Source organism: Psammomys obesus, unplaced genomic scaffold (genome assembly GCF_907164565.1).
Source record: "Psammomys obesus unplaced genomic scaffold, mPsaObe1.curated_primary_1811, whole genome shotgun sequence".
In the NCBI taxonomy this organism is placed as follows: domain Eukaryota; kingdom Metazoa; phylum Chordata; class Mammalia; order Rodentia; family Muridae; genus Psammomys; species Psammomys obesus.
In genome coordinates this window covers 49,688,836-49,716,340 of record NW_026585895.1, presented here as the reverse complement: position 1 = coordinate 49,716,340, position 27,505 = coordinate 49,688,836, and the positions used below count along the sequence as shown (strand labels likewise).

At 46.6% G+C, this 27,505-nt stretch overlaps 2 protein-coding genes across 16 annotated transcripts in view; one reads left to right on the top strand and one right to left on the bottom strand.

The window, feature by feature from the left end:
• Fnbp1 (formin binding protein 1) overlaps nt 1–6,016 on the bottom strand; it is a 111,617-nt gene extending 105,601 nt beyond the window's left edge. For all 15 annotated transcript variants that reach the window (XM_055600946.1, XM_055600944.1, XM_055600945.1 and 12 more), the window contains exon 1: nt 5,820–6,016. In XM_055600946.1, the coding sequence (XP_055456921.1) occupies nt 5,820–5,843 (24 nt within the window). In that variant the 5' untranslated portion in view covers nt 5,844–6,016. The remainder of the gene's footprint in view (nt 1–5,819) is intronic.
• A 9,810-nt stretch (nt 6,017–15,826) lies between these two features.
• Nucleotides 15,827–27,505, top strand: part of Gpr107 (G protein-coupled receptor 107) — a 54,245-nt gene continuing 42,566 nt past the window's right edge. The window contains exon 1 of the mRNA XM_055599742.1: nt 15,827–16,029. Coding sequence (XP_055455717.1) covers nt 15,848–16,029 — 182 coding nt within the window. The 5' untranslated portion in view covers nt 15,827–15,847. The remainder of the gene's footprint in view (nt 16,030–27,505) is intronic.

Here is a 27,505-nt window from a genome sequence, read left to right as displayed (position 1 = left end):
AGAAGAAGAAGAAGAAGAAGAAGAAGAAGAAGAAGAAGAAGAAGAAGCAGAGGGAGAAGAAGAAGAAGAACAACTGGCCAACAGGCAAGGCGATGGCGGCCCTCCCTGTAGTCCCAGACTCAGGAGGCAGAGGCAGGCGGCTCGCTGTGAGCTCCAGGCTAGCCTGGTCTACAGAGTGAGTTCCAGGACAGCCAGGGCCACACAGAGAAACAAAAACGATAAAAACAGAACACCCCCCCCCACCAAGCAAACAGAAAACCCCACAATTCCAGTTACTAGAGTAGTACACGCTAACCAAAGCCTCCGTCTAGCCTCCGCTCAGCTGATATGATGTCACAGTTTCTTTTTTCACTAATTTGCGTGTGTGCAGGGGCCGCCTGCATTGCTGAAGCCAGCACGTGGAAGGCAACCTGCAGGAGTCAAGTCTCTTCCCGCCCTGTGGGCTCTGAGTGTGGAACGCAGCTCAAGCTTGGCAGCAAGGGCTTACTAGCCAGGGTTACAGGTTTTTTTGTTTGTTTGTTTGCTTGCTTGCTTGCTTGTTTTCATTTTTAAATTTTATGATACACATGAAATTTTAGGTGTTCTGTTTTCGTGCCTGTCTGGGCGGTGCCTTCATGCTTGGTAAGCACAGAGGTCAGAAGAGAGAATTGGACTGCCCACGACTGAAGCTACAAATAGCTGAGAGCCAGCACGTGGGTGCTGGGAATTGAACCCAGGTCCCAAGTTACAGTTTGAATGTAAAAGCTATTATGCCCTTTGCCAGAAAGAAGGTGGATATTCTGCTGTGTGTGGTGGCTCACACTCTTAATCCCAGCACTTAAGGTGAGGCAGGAGATTTCCTGAGTTAGGGAGAAAAGTTCAGGCTATATCATGAGTTCTGGACCAGCCTGAGCCCTGTAGTGTGAAGCTGCCTTTAAAATGTCCTATCACACCAGGAGCCTACTCCATATGCATTCATGGCACTGAAACAGGAAACAAATATTTCCGTACAAATTCCTGATGACTTCACGCCCACATTCTAAAATCTAATTAGATTAATTTCCCAGGGCATCTGTGTATTCTTGGGAGTGTGCAATTTTTCAGTATCAAAATAAAGCCTTATTCCTACGTGTGGGCGGTACTGACAGAATAAGCATGAGTGGTGCCTGCAGGGAAACAGGGCATCAGGGTGGGGCTAGAAGTCGAGTGAGCTGAGGTAGGAGTGGGGGGGGGCAGCGCTTCAGCAGAGCACTCGCCAGGCCCGAGCTCCAGGGCATCCCACAGTCGGCATGGGGGATGCAGAGCCTCAGAGGATGCTTGAGAACATGCTCTCCCTAGCCCAAACACAGTGCACACACGGTTTCAGAACAAACTCACAAACTGCAGAGTGAGAGCTGACTGCATGGTCCCTGGGTTGCTGGCGTGCCGGCTTTGCTTAACTTCTGCTAGGCAGGAGGCCTGGGTGCCAAGCTTGTCCAGAGGAAGAAACAGAGGTGACTGAATTCAGCGAGGCTTAGTCTCTCTTCCCAGGCCCTTTTGTTCTGCTTCAGCATACCTGGGGTCACCACTGTCCCTGTTGGCGACCTTGCTGTGCACATCTTCAGGTTTCTCCTACAGAAACCTCTGAAGGGCAAAGGCCTTCAAAGAACTCTGAGGAAGAGTTTCCAGAGCACTGTAAATGGTCTACAACCATTTAGAAGTCAAGGCAAAAGAGTTCGCACCTCTCCCAACCAGAAACTGTTAATCCTCACTACTTCCGGTTGAAAACAATCAGTATTGCCTGGTTTAACACCTTAATACATTATAAAGTGTCCTAATATAACTCCCGGAGCTACTGGGCCAGCATGCCATGAACCACGAGAGGAAACTGCTTTTCAAAAACAATTCTCCTATGTGTGTGTGTTTATGTGGAGTGGGGAGGGGGGGGGTGCCAAAGCACATATGTAGAAGATGAAAGAGGAACGTAGCTCGACTGTGTTCATTGGGGACAAGGAGTACGGGGGAGGTGACAATCTCTGTATCACCTACTCGCTTTTACTGGAATCTCAAACATTTCTACAAAAGCCTACTTTTTAGGGCGTCTAAGAATACATATAGAGAGAACACATACATATTATGTATAATCATATATTAAACATATACATGTCAACAATTATATATATTATATACATTACACACACAAACACAATCTCAACAAGTTGCTCAGGGGCTCACACATGCTGGTCAAATGCTACACCAATACACTATACCCCGGCTCTGTTTTGATAAATCTTCTGTAGAAACATAGATGTCCCTTGCGGTTCTGATGTCCCCGCCTGGACATTAAACCTATATTGCATGTGCTGCCAGGAGGGTAAGTGCCGCCCTTCATCCCGCACAAAAACCGTGGAGGCTTGAGGTATGTTCACTGCTATATAGTTACAGAAATGATTTATTATAACCCTGTTACAGGATGATTGTTGAAATTTGTAATTAACTGACTTTCTTTTCTTTCCTTTTTTTTTTTTTTTTTTTTTTCTTTCCACACTGGGGATGAACCTAGGGCTTCACACAAGCTAGGCAAGCAACCTATCATTGAGCTCAGGTTTCAGCTTTAACCTAATCACTTTAAAAACTGTGATCTAAGAAGGCAGAGGCAGAGACAGGAGGGTCTCTGTGAGTTCAAAGCCAGCCTATCTACATAGTTTGCTCCATGCCAGCCAGGGCTACACAGTTAGACCCTGTCTCAAACAAAAGCAGATTTTAAATAAATAAATAAATAAATAAATAAATAAATAAATAAATAAATAAATTTTTGAAAAAAAAAAAAATTAAAAGCTGCCATTTATATTTTGTTTTGCGTTCTCCCCTCGCCAGTACCCGGGGTAGAACTCAGGCTTCATGTGTGCTATGCAAACCACTGATCTATGTGCCCAACCCTTTCCGTGTTCTCAATTTTTGACATAAACTCTCACCTGAAGTTGCTCAGGCGGGCCTTGAACCTTCAGTCCTCCCATCTCAGCCTCCCTCCAGCTGGGATTACAGACCTGACCAGTAGGCCTGGTTTTATTACACTCCTTTGATACAAAAATACAACTTTTATAACTTCCTCATAACTTATAACATTTTACAAATTATCAAAGCTCACCTAGACTGTGAATGCTTTCTGCTTTAAAGTGGGAAAGAAAGAAAGAAAGAAAGAAAGAAAGAAAGAAAGAAAGAAGAAAAGGGTCTTACTCCTACCAGGATGTGGCTTAAGAGAGGGCTTCTCATCAAAGCCAGAAGTTTTCTTACGGCCTTGATCAACTTTCACTAAAGTCCCTAGACTGTGTAAAATCTGTTAATATCACTGAAGGTCCACGAGAGCTGCAGCCACCTGCCACCAGTCACTCATGGCCACCAAACTGCACTACTCCATCTAGAAGCATCATTCTGGCAAGTGAGGCTTTTGGGCCCCATCATTATCTCATTACACATGAGCGAGGTCCCAAAGCCACCATGTAAGGAAAACCCTTAATCAGGGCCCTGGCCTGGCCGCCAGGCCCTCTGCACATCTCCAAGCTCCTGACCACGAGACACACAGCCAGCTTCTTCTGCCCTGCTTTGCTTCATTCCTCCAGGCTGGCTTTATCTCTTTCCCTTCTTTCTTTTCTTTTTCCTTCTTGAAAACTGTTTTCAAAAAGCCAAGATAACTGACAGTGGACATTTTTGCCTTAAAATTTGAATTTTGCAAATTTTTCTTGATAGTGTCATAACATGCTCACGCATTCCCTCCATTAAACTATAAGCTACCCAAAGGCAAAGGCCTGTACTCAGCATGCCTTAAAAACAAAACCAAGAATTAAACCACCCTTTTATCATTGTCATATACTTCATATATAATATGGCTGGCCAACGTGTTATAAATAAACTCACAAGGTTACCAAATAAAATAAAACCAAATATTTCATCTCTCTTGCCATTAAACATATCTCCCAGGCATTCTGGTTTTTCTCTGCACCTCCAGTCTCGATTTGTCCCCAGCATCTTGGCAGCACCAGGCAAGTATTTTACCACGGAGGAACATCTTTGGCAGCTTTTTGGTTTGCTTTTTCAGACAGGGTCTTGCCATGCAGCCCCGCTGGCGCTCGCTATGTATTCCAGTCTGGATGCAAACTCACAGACATCTCCTGCCCCAGCCTCTCCAATGCTGGAATTACAGGTGTGAACCACACGGCTGGCTCCTGGGCTTGACTTCCTGTCTTCCACTCCCAAAAGACGCAGGAAGGGCAGCCATGCTGTCGGTTCTTCCGGCAGCCACTTGCCCTCTTCTGGATCACCCGCTGCTAGAACAGCCACCAACACGCGACCAAACGTCCACCTCCCTAAGTCACTCGGGAACCATGGATCTTCTCCCTTCCGGTATGGATGGAGTGAGGGGACCACATGCCCGGACTTCTATTCTGTCGCTCACCATGACTTCTGATGTGCCCCCCACCCCAGGTGTCTCTCTCTCTCTCTCTCTCTCTCTCTCACACACACACACACACACACACACACACACACTCAAAATCAACCAACCTACTAACAACAACTCAAAAACTAAACCGCGGGAAAACAGAAAACAGCGCTGAAAGGCGGACAGTTTTGCCTAATGGAGGTCTGCACAAGTGCTTCAAATTATGTGTTAATTTGCTTTCAAAATGGGTGTGCGCACACACCACCTGACACTCTGACAGCTGAATGAATGGGAATCCCTTCGACAGAGGATGTTTATGAAATGAGTTATCTCAATTTACAGGAGCCACTGCTCGGGATTCCGGTACTAACAGAAGCTGCTATCGTCTAAGAAATGGTTATGTAAAAACAATTAAGGCAAAAAAATATATATATATTAAGGAGGACGCATTGCATTTCTCTAACTGCCCTAATCTTGTTTTATTTTGACATGACGCTTCTTGGCCTCATCTTGGATGGCAACATCACCCCACACTTTCTCCTCCACACCCTTCACAAATGGAATTCAGAAAGGTAGTCAGCGGGCAGTTTGGAGTCCATCACTGGCACGTTTCGGCGCAGTAACCGCGGCTTCGTCCCCACCTTCACCCGGCTGCGCCGCCAGCCTATGCCCAGCCTTTCCCAGGTTGCGTCCAGAGGAAGGCAGGGCAACAGGCCCTGTCCCTCGGCCAACGGCCTTTCGTTCCCGGAGACTGCCTGAGAGCTGCCCCGGCGTCCTCTGACCGCCCTCGGTGGGACGGTTTCCAGCACAAGCTCGCTAAACCACCTGCACCCCCAAAGGAAGGATCCCCGAGAGGCCATCCCCTTTTGAAACCGTTTCGTTTTCTCTGGGCAGCAGGACAGAAACCGGTCCTCCGCAACCCGCTCTTCCCTGGTATCCTATGATCTCCCCTACTGCTGTCTGCCCGACTAGAGCCGCGGCTCCCTCGAATTCAGAATCTGAGCTGTCCCCCGAAGAATTACAAGTGCGCCCCAACAGCCCCAGGGCTACAGTCCTCACTTTCAGAGGGAAGACCTCACCCTTCGCTCCAGGCACCCCAAAACCCAAGACCCCAAACCCCGCGCCCGCCAGGCCGCCCCGCCCCCGGGAGCAGCGCGGGATCCGCCCGCACCTCGGAGCACAGATTGGCCCCATAGCTCCGACCAAGGGAGCGCGCAATTACGCAGCCCCGCAGCGCGCGGGCCCCACGCCCCCCGGGACTGCCCGCGGGCTGCCGCTCCGGGAGCCGGGACCCAGCCCCGGGCCGCCTCCAGGCCGCCGGGGCCACCCGATCCGCGTTCCGTCCGCGCTGGGCGACGACGCACGCCGAGGCCCCTCGCTGCGCCACCCGCCCAGGCCGCCCGCGGCCCGGCCCCTCACTCACCCAGAGCTCGGTGCCCCAGCTCATGGTGCAGGGACCGGGAAGGGGCCCCGGACCCTCTTCGCCGGCGATCGCTGCGGCCCTCCGGACCCTGCGGATGCGGAAAGCCCGTCGCCCGCCGCCTTCTCCGGCCCGCGCCTCCTCTGGCCCCGGCTCTCCACCTCTCGTCGCTCCGCGCGGAGCAAAATGGCCCGAGGAAGCAGCAGCAGCAGCGCCCGCCGCAGCGCGCCCGCCCCGCACCGGAGCCGAGGGGCGGGGCGGGGCGGGGCGAGGGGCGGGGCGAGGCGGGGCGGGGCGGGGCCGGTCTGACAGCTCCCGCGTACCGCCCCGCCCCGAGGCTCCCTCGGACCGGGTTGCCAGGGGTCTGGAAGGAGACGAGCCCCTCAGGACCTCTCCACGCTCTCGGGGCCCGCGCTCACTGCCTGCAGACTGGGCCGCTCGTGATCACGACGCTCCGTCGCGGTCCGCCTTCCATCTGCCGCGCCCAGCGCCGCTTTGCAGTTCAGAACTTTCGCCCCGTCGTCACCGACGCCCACCTTAGAGGCTCCCGGAGCGGCTTCTCCTTATTCAGCCGCCGCAGAGGCCCAAGGAGCCCGGCAGCTCGCGTGGGAGTGGGGCCTGGAACCGTGACGTCGGTGCGCTGTGAACACAGGGAGGAAAACAGCAACACGGCAGACCCCGGAAGCTAGGGAAGAAACTCGGAAATGTACGCCCCCCAAATTGTAATCTGTGCCCTTTTCTATTTGTTGAGCAAGGAATCTCGGCAGTGAAGCTCTGTCACCTCGTTGAAGGACAGCAGGCTCTCTGAAGGGCCCGCAGAGAATTTGGAAGGGTCAAACCCAGCCTTCGCGCTCATTGGCTGGGTGGTCTTGGACCAACGTCACCCGCATGTAGTAGGAGAGGCCCAGCTGCCGAAAGGAGGCTGTGTCTACCAGTCCCGGCCTAGTGGTGGGAACCAAGAAGGTGAACTGGCCAGTGGGTGTCCGATGCGGAATGAGGACCACTCATTAACTCTTCCAAAGCTCTACAGAATGTCATTTCTCACAAGCTGTCGGGAGTCTGGGGCCTTCCAACTGTCTCCTCAGAATCCCTCAAGTCCTTTTTTCCACTTTTCTTTCTCTCAATACTATTGCTGAGACCTTTCCTCCAGAGCCATGACCCTCTTCTAGACCGTTTCTCTACTCCCTGTTCTCTTGAACCTGTTCATCTTTTAATTCCAAGACGTTAATTCTCCTTAAAGGGTGGTGACCCGTACGTGTAGTCTCAGCCCTCCTGAGGCAGAGGCAGGAGGATTGCTACAAGTTCCAGGCCAATGTGAGCCCTATCACAGGTGCCGAGCAGGCTGACCTGGACTTCGAAGTAAAACCTTGACTACAATAAATAACAATAGCAATGACAACAGTGGTGGTGTGGTGAGGGGCATAGGTCGGTAGATCTCTACAAGACCCTGTCTCAAAAGAACAAAAATAGGCACAAAATAATACATTTGTTTAAAAAGTAAAAGGAGAGAAAGAAAAAGGAAGGAGAGGTGGAGCTGAGAGTCTTGCTTCAAACCTCAGGACCTCCTACTTCCTTTGCTGGGTAGTTACATTGAAACTATCAAAACTATTTCGGTCTGTCTTTCGTCAGTTACAAGCCCCTGCCCCCATCCTTTGTGTCTGTTTAAATATTTAGCTCCCACATTTACCAGGTCTGAGCACTCTTTACTCCCTAGACAGCTGGATATATAAGAGTCAGATGGCCAGCCGCCTCCCGGCCAAGGCAGATTAATGGCTAGGGTGAGTTGAAAGGGCTTGGAAACGTAAACAGTGTTAACAATGCCTGGGGGTTGTTTTGCTTTTTGAATGTGTTCGGGTGTTTGTATGCATGTATATCACTGCACCACTGTTCATGTCTGGTGCCCTTGGAGGCCAGAGAGGGTGTCGGATCTCCTGGAACTGAACTGCAGGTGGTTGTGACTCACCCATGGGTGTTGAGAGTCAAACCCAGGTCCTCTGGAGGAGCAACCAGTGCTCTTAGCCACGCTGAGCCATCTCCCCAGCCCCAACAATGCCACTGGGTTTTATTTGCTCCAAGTTGGAAAGGGCCAGTAACCTCGAAAGACCCTGCCAGCTCATCAACATCATCTATGTCTATCTTCCTGCTTGTTTGTTGTTTCCTTTCCAGTTCACAAAATGATCTAATCTCGATTTCAGAAAACTAACGTGACCACTTGCAAATAAAATAGGCTAGCCAGGAGGTAAAGCAGCCTGTGCCCTAAAGAGAAAGAAGTGGAAGGGACTGCAGGAGAGATGCCTGAAGATGAAACTTTTTATGTTAGTAAGCAGAAAGTGTTCCCTTACGGAGCCTCTGAAAGCCAAAGGGGAGCTGCAGGAGCCCAGGTAACTGAGCACACCTAAAGTATCTTTCACTGGGCTAAGTCTGGAAGGCAACTGGAGAATGCCTGAGCCAAAGCTTCAGAAAAGGAACCATAAATGCAATATTGATTTTTTTTTTTAAGCAGGGGTGTGCTCACTCTATGCAAATGCTGACCTCACCACAGCCACACACCTGCTGTACCTTGAACCAAGAAGAAGTTGTTGCCTTTGTCTTCGAATGATCTGATGGCATGGACGGGGTTAGCCCTGAAAGAAGGCATCTGGACAAACAGCCAGACACTATCTGCTCAGGCTTCTGGCTGGTTGGTTGCTCTCTTTTTAACGCAGTTGTACGAATCTATTCATTTAGCTGTGTATGAGTGGGTGTGGACACACAGCAAGCGTGTGGAACAACTTGTGGGAATTGGTTTTCCTCCTTCCACAATGTGGGTTCCAGGAACTGAATTTAGGTAACCAGGCTTGATGGGAAATGCCTTTACTGATTTTTTTTTTCTGAAACAAGATCTTACTCTGTAGCCTGGAGGCCCAAAACTTTGCCAGGTGATCCTCCTGCTTCAGTCACCATTTCTGAGTAGTTTGAAGCAAATTTATTTGGTTAGTTCTAACCCTGTTTAGGATTAATGGACATCTCACATGGGGTACTTCTTCAGTGGCAGATAGACTGGGGTTTCCGGAGCAGATGGGGTTTTATGATTGTTGGAGATCCCTGTGTTCAGTCCTTGCTAAGTGTGTGGCTTCTGGCAACTTACAGCCTCTGAGCTTCGGTTTCCTCATTCACAAAAGGGGTTTCACAGACGTCCAGGAGGCTGAAATGCCCAGCAAACACATGCTGTCGTGAGGCTCAGCTCTGCAGAGCTCAGTGCCGGCAGCTGCAGGGCCTCCCGTCTCCAGACCCCAGTTTCCTCTCTTACAATGAACAATGACCTCATGACCTTTCCAAATACTAGAAGAAAGTATCTGCAAAGCGCTTAGCCAAGAGGGCACAGGCACAGGTTTCCTTTGACCCTGTGTGACGCAGCAAGGAAGCAGTGTCTTACAAAAGTTGCTGCTACAGCTAGACCCCCAAGCCAGGAAAACAGGACAGATGATAGTGGTCTATCACTGAAGTTTCCCAATGACCTTTCGTTTGTTTCGAATAGTCTCTATCCTATTTTAGCTTAAAATTTCCCATAGTTCAACTTACAATGGAGTTAAGTCTCAATAAACCCATTTTTTTTTTTATTGTGTACATCCATGTCTGTTTTGGAACTCCCTATGTAGACTAGACAGAGATCTGCTGGTCTAGATCTTCTTCTTGAGTGCTGGGATTAGAAGAGTGCACCATCAAGCCTGGTTTACTGTGTTTTGTTTTGTTTCTTTTTGGTGGTAGTAGTGTTTTGTTTTCCAGACAGGGTCTCTCTATGTAGTCCTGGAACTCACTCTGTAGACCAAGCTGGCCTCAAACTCACAGAGATCTGCCTTCCTCTGCTTCCCCAGTGCTGGGCTTAAAGGCGTGTGCCACCACTTCCGGGCTTTTGTTGTTGTTGTTGTTCTTTTTTAAGACAGAGTTTCATGTAGTCTAGGCTGTCCTCAAACTCACCAAGTAGCCAAGGCTGGCCTTGAACTGACCTTAGTTTAAAAATAATTTCACTTAGTATTCTAGGAAGCCCACAATTGTTGGTTAAGCCATGGTAAATTGAGAACCAGCTGAACATGCTCAGGAAGCAGCCAAGAAGTAGGACAGGATAACACTAGGAACTTTCTAGTGAATGCAGTCTTAAAACTACAACTACACTTTAACACCAGATTGCTGGGTTCTCTGAAAAAATGAAGTTCAGGCTGCCACACGCTGAGCAGGTTGCATACAGTATCCCGGGTTGAAAGCTGATTCTCAGGTTCATCTCTTGTCTACCTGCAGCCCACTGAAGGTGTGTTGGGGTCACTGGACCAACATCTTCCCAGTTGCCAGGAAGATGCTCTCAAGGGGTTCTTCTGTGTCCCAGGAGATGCCTGAGATTCTCCAACACAATCTGGAAGACAGAGCCAACTGTTACCAGGCCCCACGAGCTTCCGGTTCCTTCCACTGTGTTAGCTTTGGGGTCTGAAAGGACTCCTCTGAAAAGACAAGCAGACCTGTGTGACAGCTCAGCAGGTGAAGGAGCTGCCTCCAAACCTGGCCCCTTGAGTTTTGACCCTGTGACTCACATGGCAGAAAGAGAGAACAGTTTTTAAACATTATCCTCTGACCCGAACATATTCTCCATGGCATGTGCCCCTCCCCCAGCACATACATACATGAATGTAACAAACATTTTGGTAAAAGGAAAGACAAGTGGACAAAAGGCGGTGTCCGAGCCCAGGCTAATTGTTATCCATCACGCTGTATCCAAACGGCAAGTTTGATTTGAGACACTTGTTTCCTACCAGCGGCAACCCTGAACTGATCCTGCAAGCTGGAAAGGCCGGCGGTTACAAGAACAAGACTCAAAGCCAGGGTCTAGGAGCTGTGTCCTTGTTGACCTCCAGGCTTTTCAAGTCCCTGCCTTGCCTCGATGCCCCTTGGAAAGCGCTGCCAGGGAGAAGCAGGCAGAACTTGTTTTGTTGCTCAAGGTATGTTGTTGCAGCATCCTGGTTACGCAAATGACCTCTGGAAACTCAGAAGTCACAAGTCACGTGTTAGGCCTTTCTGGGACCCAGTGTTTGAAGAGCATTCCACCTGACTCCTTGTACCAAGTTTCAAAGACTTTATGAGGGGTCTTCCATGCTCCTTCCTCTGGACTGCAAAATACCAGAGTCCACAGGGTTCCCAAACATGAGAAGATAGACATTCTCACAGCCCACTGAGCAGGTCTGCCTGGTATATGCTTATAGAGATTCGGTCATCCTTCCCACGGTTAAAAATGAAGGAACCCTAAAGATTTACTTTTAAGGTCTGGCAAAACTTAATACAACGACAAGAGAAATTCTTCTTTGGAATAGGCATTGTACCAGCACTGAGAGGAACTGAGGATACCTGGACATTCTGATTTTTAGTGCTAGTCAAATTAAAGATGCACCTTCTAAAAAGTGACATTGAACTTTATTGTTTATTGGTTTTTGTTTTTACCTATGTGTCTATGTGTGGGGGGGCTGGGGTGTACCAGTGGAGAAAGACAGTGAATCCTCTGGAGCTAGGGTGACGGTGGTTGTGAGCTACCATGTGGGTGCTGGGAACTGAACCTGGGTCCTCCAGAAGAGCAGCAAGTGCTCTTAGCCATTGAGTCACCTCTCCAGCCCACATTATCATCATCATCATCATCATCATCATCATCATCATCATCATCCTGAAAAAAGGTCTCATACACAGATCTGGCTGTACTAGAACTCACTCTGTAGACCAGGCTGGTCCCAAACCCACAGAGATATATAGTGGAAGTTTTGGTTTCTTCAAAAACTCAGGCTGGACAAGGTGAGGAACACGTGTAATCCCAGCACTCTAAGAGGCAGAGGCATGTGAATCTCTGTGAGTTCAAGTCCAGCTTGGTCTACAACACGAGTCCAGGACAGCCAAAGCTACACAGAGAAACCCTGTCTCAAAAAAAAAAAAAAGAAAACAAAACAAAACAAAAACAAACAAAACAAAAACAAACAAACAAAAAAAAAAAACAAAACAAAAAACCAAATCAAGCCAAAACAAAACCTCAGTTATGGTATGTAAGCAGGTTTTTGTTTTAATCCCAAGTGTGGAATATGGGGCTGCCTTAGTTTATCCACAGCTGATAACTGCCTCATAGGGCTCAGGAGGAGTGTAGTCTTTGCCAGCTAGAGTTGGTGGAATTCTGAGGACTCTGGGAAGGTATAAATACTAGAGCCCAGAGAGAGGAAGAGGCTTAGAGGAGATGGATGGAAGAGAAGGATGCTGTTTGTTCATCCTGCTGCAGCGTTTGCCACTTGCTGGACTGCTAGACATCCTGAAGATAGAGACTGGTATTTTCCCAAAGAACCAAAGCTTAACCAGCTGGAACTAAGTCTAAAGATATCTATGTACCTTTTCTCTTCTAACCTTCTTTCTCTCCTACCTAAGGCTGAGGGGTTGAAGGGAAGGTAGAGGCTTAAGGAACCCCAAATAAACAGAGTTTAAAAAACAGTGCCTAGAGAGATTCTCCTCCCTCTGCCTCCTGAGTGCTCGAAGTAAAGGCATGTGTTGTCATGCCTGGCTATTATTATTGTTGTTGTTGTTATTATTATATCTATGTGTATGTCTGTCTGCATGTATGTAAGTGTGATGGTGCCAGAAGAGGCCACTGGATCCCGTGGAACTGGTGCTAGTCACCACATGGTAGTAGGAAACAAATCCGAGTCCTTTGCAAGATCAGTAAGTGCCAAGCTATCTCTCTAGCCCTGACTATTATCGGTTGGGAACTGACTTTAAAAAGTAAAAATATGATGGGAATATGGCTCAGTGGGCTTGTCTGGCATGCATGAAGCCTTGGGTCAATCCTACATCAAAAAGGAAAATTTAACTTAAAAAGTCATCTGTGAACTTACTAGTTTTTTTTTTTTTTTAAGTGAAAATCATTTAAGTAGTGCTGGAGAAATAGCTCAACAGTTATGAGCACCGGCTGCTCTTCTAGAGGACCCAGTTTCATTCTCAGCACTAATGGTGGCCAACCACCGTGTGTAACTCCAGCTGCAGAGGATCTGATGCCCTCTTGGCCTCTGCAGACTACTGCACTTGCGTGTGCACACACACACATACTCAGACACACATACACAGAAATTTTTACATTTTTTCTTAACTGTCTTTAACCTTCTTGCTTCCCAAAACAAAGTATCCGTTGTTTTTTGTTTTTTTTGTTTTTTTTTCATTCTCTCTTTTTCAAGATTTTTGGAATGTTCTGGTGTGGGAACCAAACCGAAGATCTCATTCATGCACATGCCAGGCTACTAAGCTACCTCCGCAACAGCAGACTTTTACCCCAGGCTCCCTAACACAGGGTCAAAGCTCGCTACCTTTTTAAAACACAAAATTATAAAAATCAGAAAGCTGAGGCTAGAGAGGCGGCTCAGCGGTTGAGTGTGTACTGCTCTTACAGAGGATCTGAGCCTGGTTCCCAGCATCTGTGTCCAGAGGCTCAGTACCACCTTCCAGCTCCAGGGGTTCTGAAACCCTCTGCTGGTGGGTCATTTATATAAACAGACCACCTCTGAATTAATTCACCTAACCAAACCTGATCTGAAAAAAGAAAATACACACCTCATAAGACTTTCATGCATATAGATCACATAAGTGATTAAGTTCACTCAGAAAATAATTACTCATCTTTCTGAGTAGGGCTGCAAAAGATTAATTCTAGAATTTCCTGTTCCAAGTTTCCCTATCTGAAAGGGGGTGGGATCAGGTGAAACTCCTGTTCAAACGTGGAAGATTGCATACTCATAAGAGATGGCCCAAGACCCAAGGGGAAGGGAAGGCCAGGCACCAGGAGTAATCACCGCCTTTCCCTCCCATGAAACTTAAAGGTATTTTAAGATAAACTACAACCTTAAGATAAACTAAAGCCTCCACCTCATGTTCTACTTTTGCCTTTGAAGAGGGTGTAACTGAACTTGGACTGGTTTTTTTAGTTAAGGGAAGGACTAGGGGATTTATCAGTTTATGAAGATGGTTCACACAGAGGCAAACCTAGGACCTTCTTCAGCCGGGAGCCCCATCTCACTTCCAGTTCTGCACCTCCTATGATTATTTTTTTAATTTTGTTATTTTTAAATTTTATTTTATGTACATTGGAGTGAAAGTGTCAGATCCCTTGGAAAGGGAGTTACAGACAATTGTGAGCTGCCATGTGGGTGCTGGGAATTGAACCCGGGACCTTTGGGAAGAAGGGCAGACAGTGCTCTTAACCACTGAGCCAACTCTCCAGCATCCCCTATAATTTTTTTTTATTAGACAGGGTAGCCCCAACCAAGTGATTTTTTTTTTTCAAGACAGGGTTTCTCTGTGTAGCCCTGGCTGGCTTTGAATTGGGAGGTCTGCCTGCCTCTGCCTCCCTGCACCATCACCTCCCAGTTCCAAGCAAAAAAAAATTTAAAAATGAAAATAAATAAATAAATAAATAGATAAATAAATAAATAAATTTTAATTTGACTGCTTTGTGTCATTAATTTGAACATGTTGGGCTGGAGAGATGGCTCAGCGGGTGAGAGCTCTTGTACTCCCAGAGGACTGGCTTTTGGGTCCCCAGCAAGCACACTGGGTGATTAACAAGCACCTGTAACTCCAGCTTCCGGAGATCTGATGCCCTCTTCTCGTCTCTTTGGGTACCTGCTCCATGGCATGTGTACACACAGACAACATAAATAAGAACAAGCTGAATTCCCTTCCTATCTCTATGTATTTACAGCTATAGATCTATCATGTTGGGTTGGAGACATTGCTCAGGGGTCAAGAGTACTTTCTACTCTTTGAGTACCGGAGTCCAGTTTCCAGCACTCCTGATGTCAGGCAAAACACAACTGCCTGTAACTCCAGCTTCAGAGGCTCTGACACCGTCTTCTGGTCCCCTCAGGTACCTGCAAATGGCGCGCGCGCGCGCGCACACACACACACACACACACACACACACACACGTATATGTAAACAAACAAGACTTTAAAATATACCCTGTTCCTAGTTAAAAAGATTTAGGAATCTGATTCTGTTGTAGGTGTCAACACATCTGTGCAATGGTAGTTACCTGGTAATGGGGGGCTTGTGGTTTTATTATGTCCTGTTTTGCCTAAATAGTTTCACACACATACACAAAAGCACACATTACTAGTGTGTCCAGTTAAAAACAAGAATCTAAAAACTAAACAAATTTGGTTATCAGCAATTTTAATAAGCTTGTTTCCTGTAAGACCTTGATAAACAATGGTATCGGGGACCCACTATCAAGGCCTTCTGTGAAGTTCCAAGAACCAGAAACAAAGTTTCCACAGACTCTAAAATAGAAAACATTAACGCTCAGACTCTAGTGGTGGCATGAAATCACATGAGACAAAGTGACGTATCAGTTCAAAATTTCCATGTGATCGCCAGCTCAGCCTGGACAGGATGAGCATTTCTCAGAGATTAGGTAGAGCATCGGAGAACTATGACACCTACCTCTTATCTGATTAGATTGTCCCAAAGATTAAATGACAGTTTAAAAAAAAAAAAAAAAAAAGCCTAGTGGGTTGCTTCATATGGACTCAATAAATCCTATCTCTGCAACTATTTCGCCTGCGGTTTGTGGAAAAGGCCTAGGATAATAATAATGCAAGGGATCTAATACAAGACAGCAATTTCTAAGGTAGTATCACCGACAAACAAGCCAATCAGCTTCCAGGGGCTGTGCGGCAGACAGTGCGGGTTCCAACCTTTGGTCCAGGTCCCTCACTCCCCAGTGCCGGCGCGGCAGAAAGGTTGGGCTTGCCCCGCCATGGTTGTCATGGCAAACGCTTCAGCGTCTTCACAGGGGCTTCACCGGAAGCCGTCCTGAGGAAGGCAGCTGAAGAGTATCTCAGTGGTCCCGCAGAGCTGCGTTTTCCAGCAAGATGATCCCTGGGGCCTCAGAGGCGGCAGCCGCGCCCCCTTCCAGAGCACGTCCGGGACGCCGCTCTTTGACCCGGAAGTGGCTGGGAGAGGAAGCAGCTGGTGATGCTGGAACAAACATGGCTGTCCCGGTACCCCTCGGCCGCTCGGGCTCCTTCTGTCTGCGGCTGCTACCGCTGCTGGCGCTGCTGGAGCTGCTGGTCGACACCGGCTTGGGCCGCGTCCACCACCTGGCGCTCAAAGTAAGGACTGGCGGGCTGTGGGCAGGGTCAGGGAATGGAGACCGGGGCACGTCCGCTGCGCCGGGCTGAGCCAACTTTGGCCCTGCGGGGTCTCCAAGTTCGTGTCCTGAGCGAAGAGTCTGCGCGGCCCTTTAGGGTAGTCTGGTCCTTGCTGGTTTGAGGTTGGAGGGAAGGGGCCCAGCCGCGGCCAGAATCCCAAAGGGCCCGGGAGGCCGCTCCTACGATCCCTGCTGGCTTCCCTGGATTCCACGTTGGTGGTAACCTCCTTTCCCTGCTCACCCTTACACAACTTTAATCCCAGTTTCTCCTGTTTGCCAACTCCGCCCTTCTGCGCTCCTTGATCTGGCGCTTTGAACTTGTGCGGAATCTTAGCCTGTTTCCTTGCTGGTTTTAGGGTGCCTGATTGACTGACCAAAGTGAGGGTCCTCAAGAGGAATTTAAATCCTTCTTGAAATACATGCCTTGATTTCAAAAAGAAAAAAAAAAAAAAAAAGAAGAAGAAAGAAAGAACAACCCTGAGAATTTAAACTCAGTGTCCAGAGTGTTTTAAGCAGTGGGGCTTTTTCTTTCTCTATGGTCGTTGTCTAAGGCAGATGTTTATGACAGGCCTGGAATCAACACAAGGGACCGCTATGGTAACCCACAGTGTAAAGTTCTCTAAGGTTTATACATGACTGTCAGCAGGTTAATATGTCTGGGGAACAGAAGATTACATCATTGTGACTCAAAGCCCTGTACATCTGTCTAATAATCAGGGTTCCAAGAAGTTTGTGGACCTGACACAGCGGTCTTTGTAAAAACATGTTGCATCAGGCGTGAAGCGCCAAGGCTGTGTATGTAGAGTTTTAAAGAGTACAGACAAGCCGGGCGTGGTGGTGCATGCCTTTAACCAAGCATTTGGAAGGCAGAGGCAGGCGGGTCTCTTGAGTTCGAGCCCCGTCTGGTCTACACACAGAAACCCTGTCTGGAAAAAGAAAGAAAGGGGGGAAAAAGAGTATAGACTCTAGGTTTGAAACCTGGTCCGATCCATACAGGCATACTTTAGCTCTCAGCTCGTGTTTGTAAACTGAAATGGTCTCGAGAAAAGTGGTTCTAACCACATCAGTACAGGTCAGTCTTGGCTCCTTTTGCAAATTCAATGAAAGCTGTAGAGCTCTTCCCAGAGAATCGCTTGTTGAAGGCCACTGGGGCTTCATAATCCTGGTGCGGTTTATCAGCGGATCCCAGTTTGCAGGTTAATCACTCTGGGGTAAGAACCTCTGGTTTCTAAGTTCTCTCATTTTGAGCTTCACAGATTGTTTTTATTGAGTACATAACGTAGCAGAGTTCATAAAGCTCAGGAATTAGAAACAAACCATTATACAGGACACATTAAGACCATGTCTTCTGGTTCCCTGCCCAACATTTCTACTGTAAAAGTGCCATTTGAGAAATACTTATTAGCCAGTCTTTGTGGCCAGTGTAGTCCAACCTTCTATATCAATCTTTATATGTTGTGAAGCAAACGTAGAGTATTTTGGCAGCCGATTCTCTCCTGTGCCATATGACTTGATGGTTTTCTCTCTTGTAACATGTTTCCTAAGCTTATTCTATAATCGATACTAGAATCTTTTTTCTTAGACAGTCTTAATTTATTGCCTAAGGAAAGGACATTTACCTGCAGGTGGCCTGCTAAAGAAGCAGGAGACGGTCTTGCTTTGCTTACAGTTGGGAAGCATTGATCAGTTTAGAAACCCAGGCTGGCAAGAACATGAAGTGATCACCAAATATCAGGGATATGCATTGATTTGAAAAAAAAAAAAAAAGATTCATTTTATTTTTCTTCATGTGTATGTGTGTGTGTGTGTGTGTGCGTGCATGTGAGAGCAGGTTGCCTTGGAGCTGGAATACAGGCAGTTGTGAGCTGTCACGTGTGTGCTGGAAACTGAACTCGGGCCCTCTTCAAGAGCCGTGCATTCTCTAACCTCTGAGCCATTTCTATAGCATTGACCTCTACAAGAACTTCTAGCGGGACAATTGTAAGTGCGCGGGGTTTGGCACGATGTATAATGAACCCCATGTCTGTGTTGAGGCTCCAGTAGCTGTTAGCAACTACCCCTGCCCCTCTCCTGCTGATGTCACCTTTCTATCCTCAGCTTTTTTAGTTTTCTAAATTAGAAAAGACCCTTCATGTTAAATGGACTTTCTTTGTTTTCTATCTCTCTTATCCTTTGACCTTTCTATATATTCCTTACCTTTTTTTTTTTTTGACAGGGTTTCCCTGTGTAGCCCTGGCTGTCCTGGAGTCACTTTGTAGACCAGTCTGGCCTCAAAACTCACAGAGATCCTCCTACCTCTGCCTTCCAGAGCACTGGGATTAAAAGCATGTGCCACCATGCCTAGCTGTATTCTGTACTTTTTAAAAGCAACTTTTTTGAGGTGTAATTTCTATACATTAAAGTCCTATATTTTAATTATTAGGTGTTTGTGATTACTCATTATTTACTATAATTGTCACTACTACCCAGCCATAGGACATTTCTGTTGCTTTCCAAAGATCTCCTACACTGACTTTTCAATCTCCTTTTTATCTCTATGCCCAAGCAAACATACTTCTACTTTGTGTGTTCATAGGGTTGTCCCTGCCAGCTACTTCATGAAAAATGGAGTTGCACAGCAGGTAGGCTTTTATCCCTGGCTTCCTATACCTTTTAGGTTTACCCATGTTGTACCATGGTGCTGTAATTTTATCTTTTGTGTGAACATGTACTCTGTGTGCCTGTGTTTATATCTGTTTATGTATGTGTGTTCATGTAGAAGTCAGAGGACAGAATTGGTGTCCCATCTTGTTTGAGGCAGATAATTAATGTTTGTTTGTTTGCTCTTCTATCTGTTAGCTTAGCTTGCAAGTTTCTGGGAATTCTCCTGTCTCTGCCTCTAATAGACATACATGCTAGAATTACACATGAGTGCTACCATATCTGGCTTTAGGTGGGTCCTAGTGATCCTCCTGCCTGTGTGGCAAGCGTTTTACCTACTGAGCCATCTCCCTGACCTAGTCAGTAATCTGATGTTATTTATTGTTGAATACTACTGCACTCTGTGGCTGATGACCTTTTGCCTAGCCTAGCTGCCCTGTGTTTTCCTGCCTCGGTCTTCCCAGTGTTAAGACCACAGGAGTGTCCCATGCCCATCTCTGTGTCTTTTTTATTACAGTAAATAACCCTCCCACCATCGTTCACATGCAGATTTGTGAAGCTGTATGTCTTTGTTTCTCTTGGGTGTCACCCAGGACTGGAATGGAATTGCTGGGCCATGTGGGATGGTTGTGTTTAATTTTTAAGCAAGTGCCACACTATATTTTCCAAAGTGGCTAGATTATATGAGGGTTTCCCTTCCCCCACATAGTTGACAGCATTTGTCATTGTCTCTCCATATTTAGAACAAACTTAGAGCATACTTAGAGATATCCTGTTAACCATCTGTAAGTGTTCAGTGCATCCCTGGAAAATGTAACGCACCTCTAAAAACAAAACCCAGGAGCCATTAGAACAAAAAATGCTTAGTATCAAGTCAGGTCCAAATTTTCTCTGTTCTTAAAAAGCGCCAGACTTTGACTCCATTCCACTTAAGACTGTGCATGTGCAGTGAACCAAAGCTTTAAATATTAATCTTCCGAGGGTAGGGTCTCCTATCACCAGTACACGTAACCAATATGTGATGCATGCTGTGTTTGTTTTTTTCTATCGGAGAGATGGACCGTGGCACTTAGATGTTGCTGTTAATTTAACAGTATGGTTTAATAATTCTTATTATTGCCCTCTAATTATTAAGGCAGTATTATCTTACCTGCTATTATAATCAATAAAAGACACAAACACTGAGATATTAGAATAGCCTTATTTTACCTGGAGCAGGGCAGATATGAACCCTCTACACTACTTTCACCTCCTCGCCCCATCCCAGGCTCCCTCCAGTCCATAATTCCATAAATACTTGCTTATTCTCCCATGTAGGCCACTTGCTCCATCCATGCCACCGGTGTGCTTCTCTCCATGATAATGCATCATGGCTTCCATTTCCTTCCTCCTCCTCTCTCCCTTGATCTTTCTGTCCCCAAAGCCCTCAAACCTTAGCCACGGCTACCTCCTTCTGCCCTGCCCAGGGTTAGGCCTTTTAACCAGCCAATCATGGATAATTTCTTAGGCAAGGTTACACACATCATCTTGGGATACATGAGTGTCAGCTCGTAATGTCAGCAAGCAGGCGAATTAATTCATAATCCGTACAAAGCCCCAGACCACGTGCTTACGCTGAGAGGTGCTTTCTCCTAGTTTTTGGATGTGATCATTGCTTTGATTAGAGGTAAACTCGGGGGCTCCGAGAAGTCATGTAGGTCCTGTTAGGGAACCGGCTGCCCAAAGGCCAGCAGTGTGTCTGCTGGAGGGGCTTACTCCTTCAGCTGAATTACTGTGCTCTAGAAAATCGGAGTTTTCCGTTTCTTCTTTGCCTGTTCCCTATCCTCTTCAAGTCAGGATCTCCTTATATAGCCCAGTTTGGGCACACAGTCGCCATTGTCCTGCCTCAGCCTTCTGAGTGCTGGGATTATGGGCCATCATGCCTGGATAGGATTTTTGCTTTGTTTTGTTTTGTTTTTAAAGAGATGCTGGAGGGATGGAGAGATGGTTCAGCAGTTAAGAGCACTGGCTGCCCTTCCAAAAGACCTGGGCTTGATTCTCAGCATCCATATGGCAGCTCACAAATATTTGCCACTCCAGGTCCAGGGGACCCAGTGCTCTTTTCTAGCCTCTGTAGATACCAGGTATGCATGGGTGCGCATACATGCGGGCAAAATAGCCATACACATAAACATTTTCAAGTTAAAAAAAAAGACGGAGAAAATAGAAGTTAGGATTCTTTGATGTTGTTTTTTTCAAGACAGGCTGTCCTGGAACCTCACTGTAGACCAAGCTGGCCTCATACTCAGAGATCTGCCTGCGTCTGCCTCCCCAGTGCTGGGATTAAGGACATATGCCTTAAATGCCCAGCAACATTAGAATTTTTAGTGTGAAGTTAGCTTGCATGATAAAACAGGGCCTGGAGAATGTAGCCTTACAGTGGCACACTTGGCTAGCATGCATAAAGCCCCGAGTTCAATGGCTAGCATTGCAAAAATAAAACCAAACCAAAGCAGGAGCTGGAGGTGAGCTATTAGGTAGCCCTTTATTCTAAAGTTTAAAGAATGAAGCTAAAGGCAAGGAGAGGAGGACCTCCCCTATCAGTGGACTTGGGAAGGGGTATGGGAGGAGATGAGGGAAGGAGGGTGGGATTGGGAGGGAATAAGGGATGAGGATACACCTGGGATACAAAGTGAATAAACTGCAATTAGTAAAAATAAATTAATTTTAAAAAGAAAAAAAAAGGAGAGCAAAACTGAGCTATTATCCACTTGCTTCATTTACTTACTAGTGTGTGTATAGGATGTCTGTGTTCTTGCGTATGGGTGTGCGTGTACCGTGGCATATATGTGGTACAAGAATCTTGACTGTTAGTCCATGCCTGTCACAAGACAGGGTCTCTTGTTCTTCCTCACTGTGTATACCAGGCAGCTGGCCATGGGCTTCTGAGGTTCTTTGTGGCAAGCTCTTTCTCTATAGAGCCATCTGTCAGTCCTGGTTGTTGTTGTTTCTTGTTATTACTGTTTTTGTTTGTTGTGTGGTGTGGTCTGTCTGTGTATGTGTGCATTTGTGCACGCATGACATACAAGTATGGGAGTCGGAGGACAAATTTGGGAGTTGGTTTTCCTTTTACCATGTGTGTCCTTGGGATCAAACTCAGGTCGTCAGGCTTGAGAGCACCTGCTGAGCCATCCAAGGATGTCTTCTTTGTTGTTGTTGTTTTGTTTTTCTGTGTAACAGTCCCACTGTCTTGGAACTTACTTTTTGTAAGCCACGCTGGCTTCAAACTCACAGAGCTCAACCTGCCTCTGCCTCCCACAAAGTGCTGGGATTTTTGTCTTTGAGCTCTTGATCTCATGCCTCTCCCTCCCAATTATGGTACTTCAAGCACCAGCTGTCCCATGTATCTTATTTATGTTTCATTGAAAACAGTTCAGTGCATTGGGGTGGTGTGGCCACAGACTTGCGTCTGTTCAAATGCTCCCATCATCTTTCTGTGTTGAATTGGGCTGTTCTCCTCATTCCCCCACCAACCTGTGTGCCTTTCCTTCTTCCGCTTTGTCCTTCTTAGTAACTAGACCGGTGGCTACTCATTTTCTCAAGCTGAAAGAATGTCATTTCACCAAGTTCTATAGACTGCTCTAAGTAGCTCCCAGTCCTCAGTCTTCTTGTGTGTCATTACCACAATTACTGCTTCCTGTGGCCTACCCGTATGGCTTCTAGACTGGGGTAGTCAGTGGTGTAAGTGGTGTCCCAGCATTCTTGTAGCTCATAGAGTTTTACATTTTATTTATTTATTTAAGTCAGTGGAGTGACTTTCCTAAAAGTTGGATCTTATCTGGTTTGGTTTTAGTAAATGTCCTCCGTGGTCTTAGGCATTTGAATGTTTGGTCCCCAGTTAGTAGTGCTGTTTGGTGAGGCTTAGGAGATGTGGCCTTGCTAGAGGAGGTGTGTCACTGGAGACCAGCTTTAAGAGTTAAAAGGCTCCTGCCGTTTCTAGTCCACTCTCCTCTGTTTCATGCAGGAGGTTCAAGACGTGAGCCTTTAGCTTCCTGTTCAGGTTGCCATGCCTCCACTCTGCCATAATAGGTCCTTATCCCTCTGGAACCATAAGGCCAAGTAAACTTCTTCTGAAAGTTGCCTTGGTCTTGGTGTGTCTTCACAGCAACAGCAGAGTAGCTAATACAGCATTCCACCATGTTTGAAATTCGTTAGTAGCCCTCTATAAAAGAAACTTTTATTTGCCTGAAGTAATTGGCATATCCCAGGCTTACTGCTGCTGTCTGCTAACCTAGGCCTAGTCCTAAAAGCTTCTAGCCTCCACACAATCTAATGTAGGCCTAGAATGTTTTCAGCCCCTGAGATTTACTGCTCAATAATCTCACCCTTACTGGTTCTTTCTGAACTCTGGCTGGCTAGTTCAACTCAGCTCTTCTGGGTCAAACTCCTCTCCAAGCTGACTTATTCAATCTAGCTTCTTTTTCTCCTCTGACTGAATTGCTCTGCTTGGCCTCAAACTAACTCTAGCAATCTGTTCTAATCTTCTGGCTCCTTCTGATTCTCTGGCTCATACTGTCTTCACCTCTGTCTAGCTTGTTCCCTCTTCAACCTCTGTCTGTAAAATTCTCCCAGTAAAATTGCCTCTGAATTCCACGAACTGAGCTGCCCTGAACTCAACTCACTCAACCGAACTGCCTGAGCAGAACTTAGAGATCTGCATGCCTCTCTCTCCTGAGTGCTGGGATTAAAGGTGTGTACCACCGTGGCTGGTGTTATTAGTTAAAAAAATATGAGGCTGGTTAACTGATATTCTCTGTAAGAAGTTTATTAGGAGGGTAAGGAGGGAGTGGGAAGCAGGACATGGTGGGGAGAGAGAAAGAAAAGGGAAGGGGAAGGGGAGTGAGAGAGAGAGAGAGAAAGAGAAAGAGAGAGAAAGAGAAAGAGAAAGTAAGAGAGTGACCACGTGTCAGGGTTAGCCCTTTAAGGGGCAAGGTAACCACACCTTCCAGGTGTGGCCACCTGCCTGGCGATACATGATGACATCATAGGTTGCTGGGTAACACAGGAGCAGGTTGTGTTCCAAAATACTAACACCTGGACCTAAGCATTTTCTGTACTTGAAACTTGCCCTGTATCAGGCTGGCCTTGAACTCACACATCTGCATGCCACTTGTCTCCTGGGATTAAAATTGTGCCTGTATTCCAGTAGGATCAAACAGACCTTCCTTAAAGGTCTTCAGATGTGATCCCTTACCAGAGCAGCCATGTTCTGAATTAAGATTTTTTTTACAGCCCCATTTTCCCTGGGAGGGAAGTGCGTAGTCATTGGCGGGCCAGCTTTCTCGCTCCAGAGCTGCTGTCCCTGTCCTTCTTGCATATGTGTATAGCTGGATGAAGTTTTCCTCATACCTGTTACTTCCGCCTTAAGAAATGGTATTATTCACTCTTGGGCCTCCTTTGTGTTCTCTGTCCTCTCCTCAATCACCAGTGGCTCCAAAGTAGCCAGCAGAAGTATACACAAGGAAGGAGAGCTCTTACCTTCCTCAGAACCATGTCCTGAAGCCATGTGGCAGGAGGGACGGTCCACACAGTAAGCAGAGGCGTCTAAATGGGAGTGTGACATGTGCAGAGGTGGGACCATAGAACGGGGTGGGGGCGAGTAGGGAGACACTGCTCCTAAGTGGTCTTAGCACAGTGACTTTGGGGTGCTTATCCTACGCCTTACACAAAAATATATTATATGTACGTTAATGTTTTGAAAACAACCCTGAGTATTGAATAACCTTGGCTTTAAGGGTTGTTTAAAGTTAACTAATTTGTGTATGTGCATATATGCGTGCAGGTGCGCATGCCTGAGTGTGTGTTAAAAGCCAGGCTGGGGTGTGAGCGTCCTCCGTCGCTATTATCTGGTCCTTTGAGATGGGGTTTTGCTGCAACCCTAGCAGTCCTCTTGTCTGCTCAGAGCTGGGGTCACAGGTGTTTGGGGGATGCAGAACTTGTTACGCGGTGATGGGATCTGAACTCCAGCCTTGTGACCACAGAGTGAGCGCTCTTTGCTGCTGTAGCATCTCTCTTCAGCCCAAATTAATATATATATATATATATATATATATATATATATATATATATATATATATATATTTATAAAATACTACCAGGAGGGCTGGCGAAGGAGCATGGATGGTGATGTGCTGGACTTACAAGTTTGAGCATCTGAATCCAGTCTCTAGTGCCCACATAAAGATGTAGGTAAAGCTGTGGGCATGGTAATCCCAGTGGGAAGCAGAGACAGAGTACCCCAGGGACTCTTGCCAGGTAGTCTAGTCTAAATTTCTAAGTTTCCGGCAGTGAGGTCCTTACCTCAAAGAAGGAAGAGTTGTTCATGAGGATGAAGTTGAGGTTGTCCTCTGGCTTTGCTGTGGACAAACACACGCACACACACATAAACATGCATGTTAAACAACTATTACCAATAAATATTGACAGGAAAACAAAACCCCTATATGACAACATGCACCAGGCAATTAAAAAAAAAAAATAAAAGACTGGAAGAGAAACCTGTAGCATAAGGTCAAAGGTGAGCGCTCAGGCTGGTGAGGTGGCGCAGCAGGCACCACACTTGCCATGCAAACCCAACCAATCCCCAGAGACCTTTTTATAAAGACTGAAGGAAAGACACAGAGTTGTCTTCTGACCTCCACACCATGCCTGGGTTCCAGCATGCATGAGGGATGGTTCACAACTCCAACTCTAGGGCGTCTGACACTCTTCTGCCTCCAAGGGCAACTTCATGGGTATACATGTATACAGATAGTCACAGAGAATAATAAAAATAAACCTTTGGGTTTTTTGTTTGTTTGTTTGTTTGTTTTCAAGACAGAGTTTCTTTGTGTAGCCTTGGTTATTCTGGACTCTCTTTGTAGACCATAGACCAGGCTGGCCTCGAACTCACAGAGGTCCACGTGCCTCTGCCTCCCCAAGTGCTGGCCCCTGGCTATAAAAATAAATCTTAAAAAACAAAAAAACTATTTCAAGAAAAATCTAATATGAATAAACAAAGATACGTCATTAAAGAGAAGCAGCTAGCTAACAGACAAGCACAGACATTCAGAAAATGTAAATTGAGTCACCAGCAGCTTGATTTTCCCTGATTGGGAACCATGAGGTCTGGCATCCTTCTGGTTGCTGAGGATGTAAGGGACAGGACTCTCCTAGACTTGGGAGGTAAGAGTTGCAGTTTCTATTAAGCACCTAAGTTTCACGGCTACTTTAGTAGAGCCTAGAGGCCTGCACAGACAAGCCGCGTGTGAGGAGAGAGAGGCACAGGCCAGACAGTGCACTATACAATTGTCCACCACGGATACACTGTTGCTGAAAATGGAAGTCCTTATTGGTTTAGCCAGATTTAAAAACTGATACAAAGTGATATTTAGGGGTCTGCATGTGGGTCCTTCCTTCTTCCTTCCAGCCAACCTTCTGGATTTTGTCAGTTTGCCCAGGCTAGTTTGTTTGGGATATTGTTTGGTTGGTTTGTTTTTTGTTTTGGGTTTTTTGTTTTGTTTTGGTGGTTGTTGTTGGTGGTGGTGGTGGGTTTATTGTTGTTGATGGTTTTTTTTTGGTTGGTTGGTTGGTTGGTTGGTTTTGTTTTTGAGACAGGGTTTTTCTGTGTAACAAACCCTGGCTGTCCTGGGCGCACTTTGCAGACCAGGCTGGCCTGGAACTCAACAGTGGTCCGCCTGCCTCTTGACTCCCTGAGTACTGGGGTTACAGGCATACACCACCACCTCCAGCTAGCTATTTCCCCCACTTTTTGCTTTGTTTTGTTTTTGTTTTCTGGTGGCCAGGCTAGTTTGTAACTTGCCACTCTTTGACACTTAGTTACAACTGTAGGTAGGTATCACCAAGCCTTGCCAGGACTGGGTTGCCTTGTTTGTTTGAGACGGGGTTTCATGCATCTTAGGCTGGCCTCAAACTTGTTAAATAGCTGAGAATGGCCATGAACTTCTGATCCCCTTCCTCTGCCTTCTCCCCAGAGATGTGGTTTTAGGTGTGTACTGTGGTTGGTTTATGCAGTGCTGAAGGTCAAAACCAGGGCCTCGTGCATGGAAGCACTCTGACAAGTGAGTGACACCCTCAGCTCGAGACTCCTTTGTTTGTTTTTATATCTCAGGGTAGCTAGGCATTCATCTAGTTGAGGCTAGCTCCTCCTGCCTTAAGCTTTCAGAGTACTAGAATATAGAAATGGGTCACCATTTCTTTTGTGGTGATAGAAGTTCAAAACTAAAAGAGGACTTAGCCATTTCATGAGCGAGGAAAGGGATGATAGAACAAAAACAGAGTTCCAGAGAGACACGAGGGCTTATTTTGTTACTAATGCTCTTGCTCTTTCTCTTCTCCCTGGCCGTCATCTGGAGCAGCTGGGATGCAGGCATCTGATGCTGCGGCCTGTGGGGAGGTAGAGCTTGTCCTCCTTTACCTGGCTCAGCCTGCAGTGGACTGAGCGCTCTGCTGCCCATGTGCTTGCCAGCACAACACACACTCAGCCTGGCTTTTGCCAGCCTAGTGGTAAAATGGTGACGTCTTGTTTAAATGAACTATTGGTGAGGTTTAGGATGTCAGCATGTTTATTAGCTTTTTGGTGTCTTTTTAAAACTTTCAGGTTTAACTATTTCTGTAAGCCTGAAGTTTTAGTGTAACTTACTTAAGTAAGAATTTACTTCTGTCTGTCTCTTTCTCTAGCACAACCTATTTTTTTGAGACAAGGTCTTGCCATATAGCTCTGGTTAACCTGGAACTCACTATGTAGACCAGGCTGGCCTTGAACTCACAGAAACCCCACCTGCTGGGAATTTTTTTTCTTTTCTTTTTTTTTTTTTTT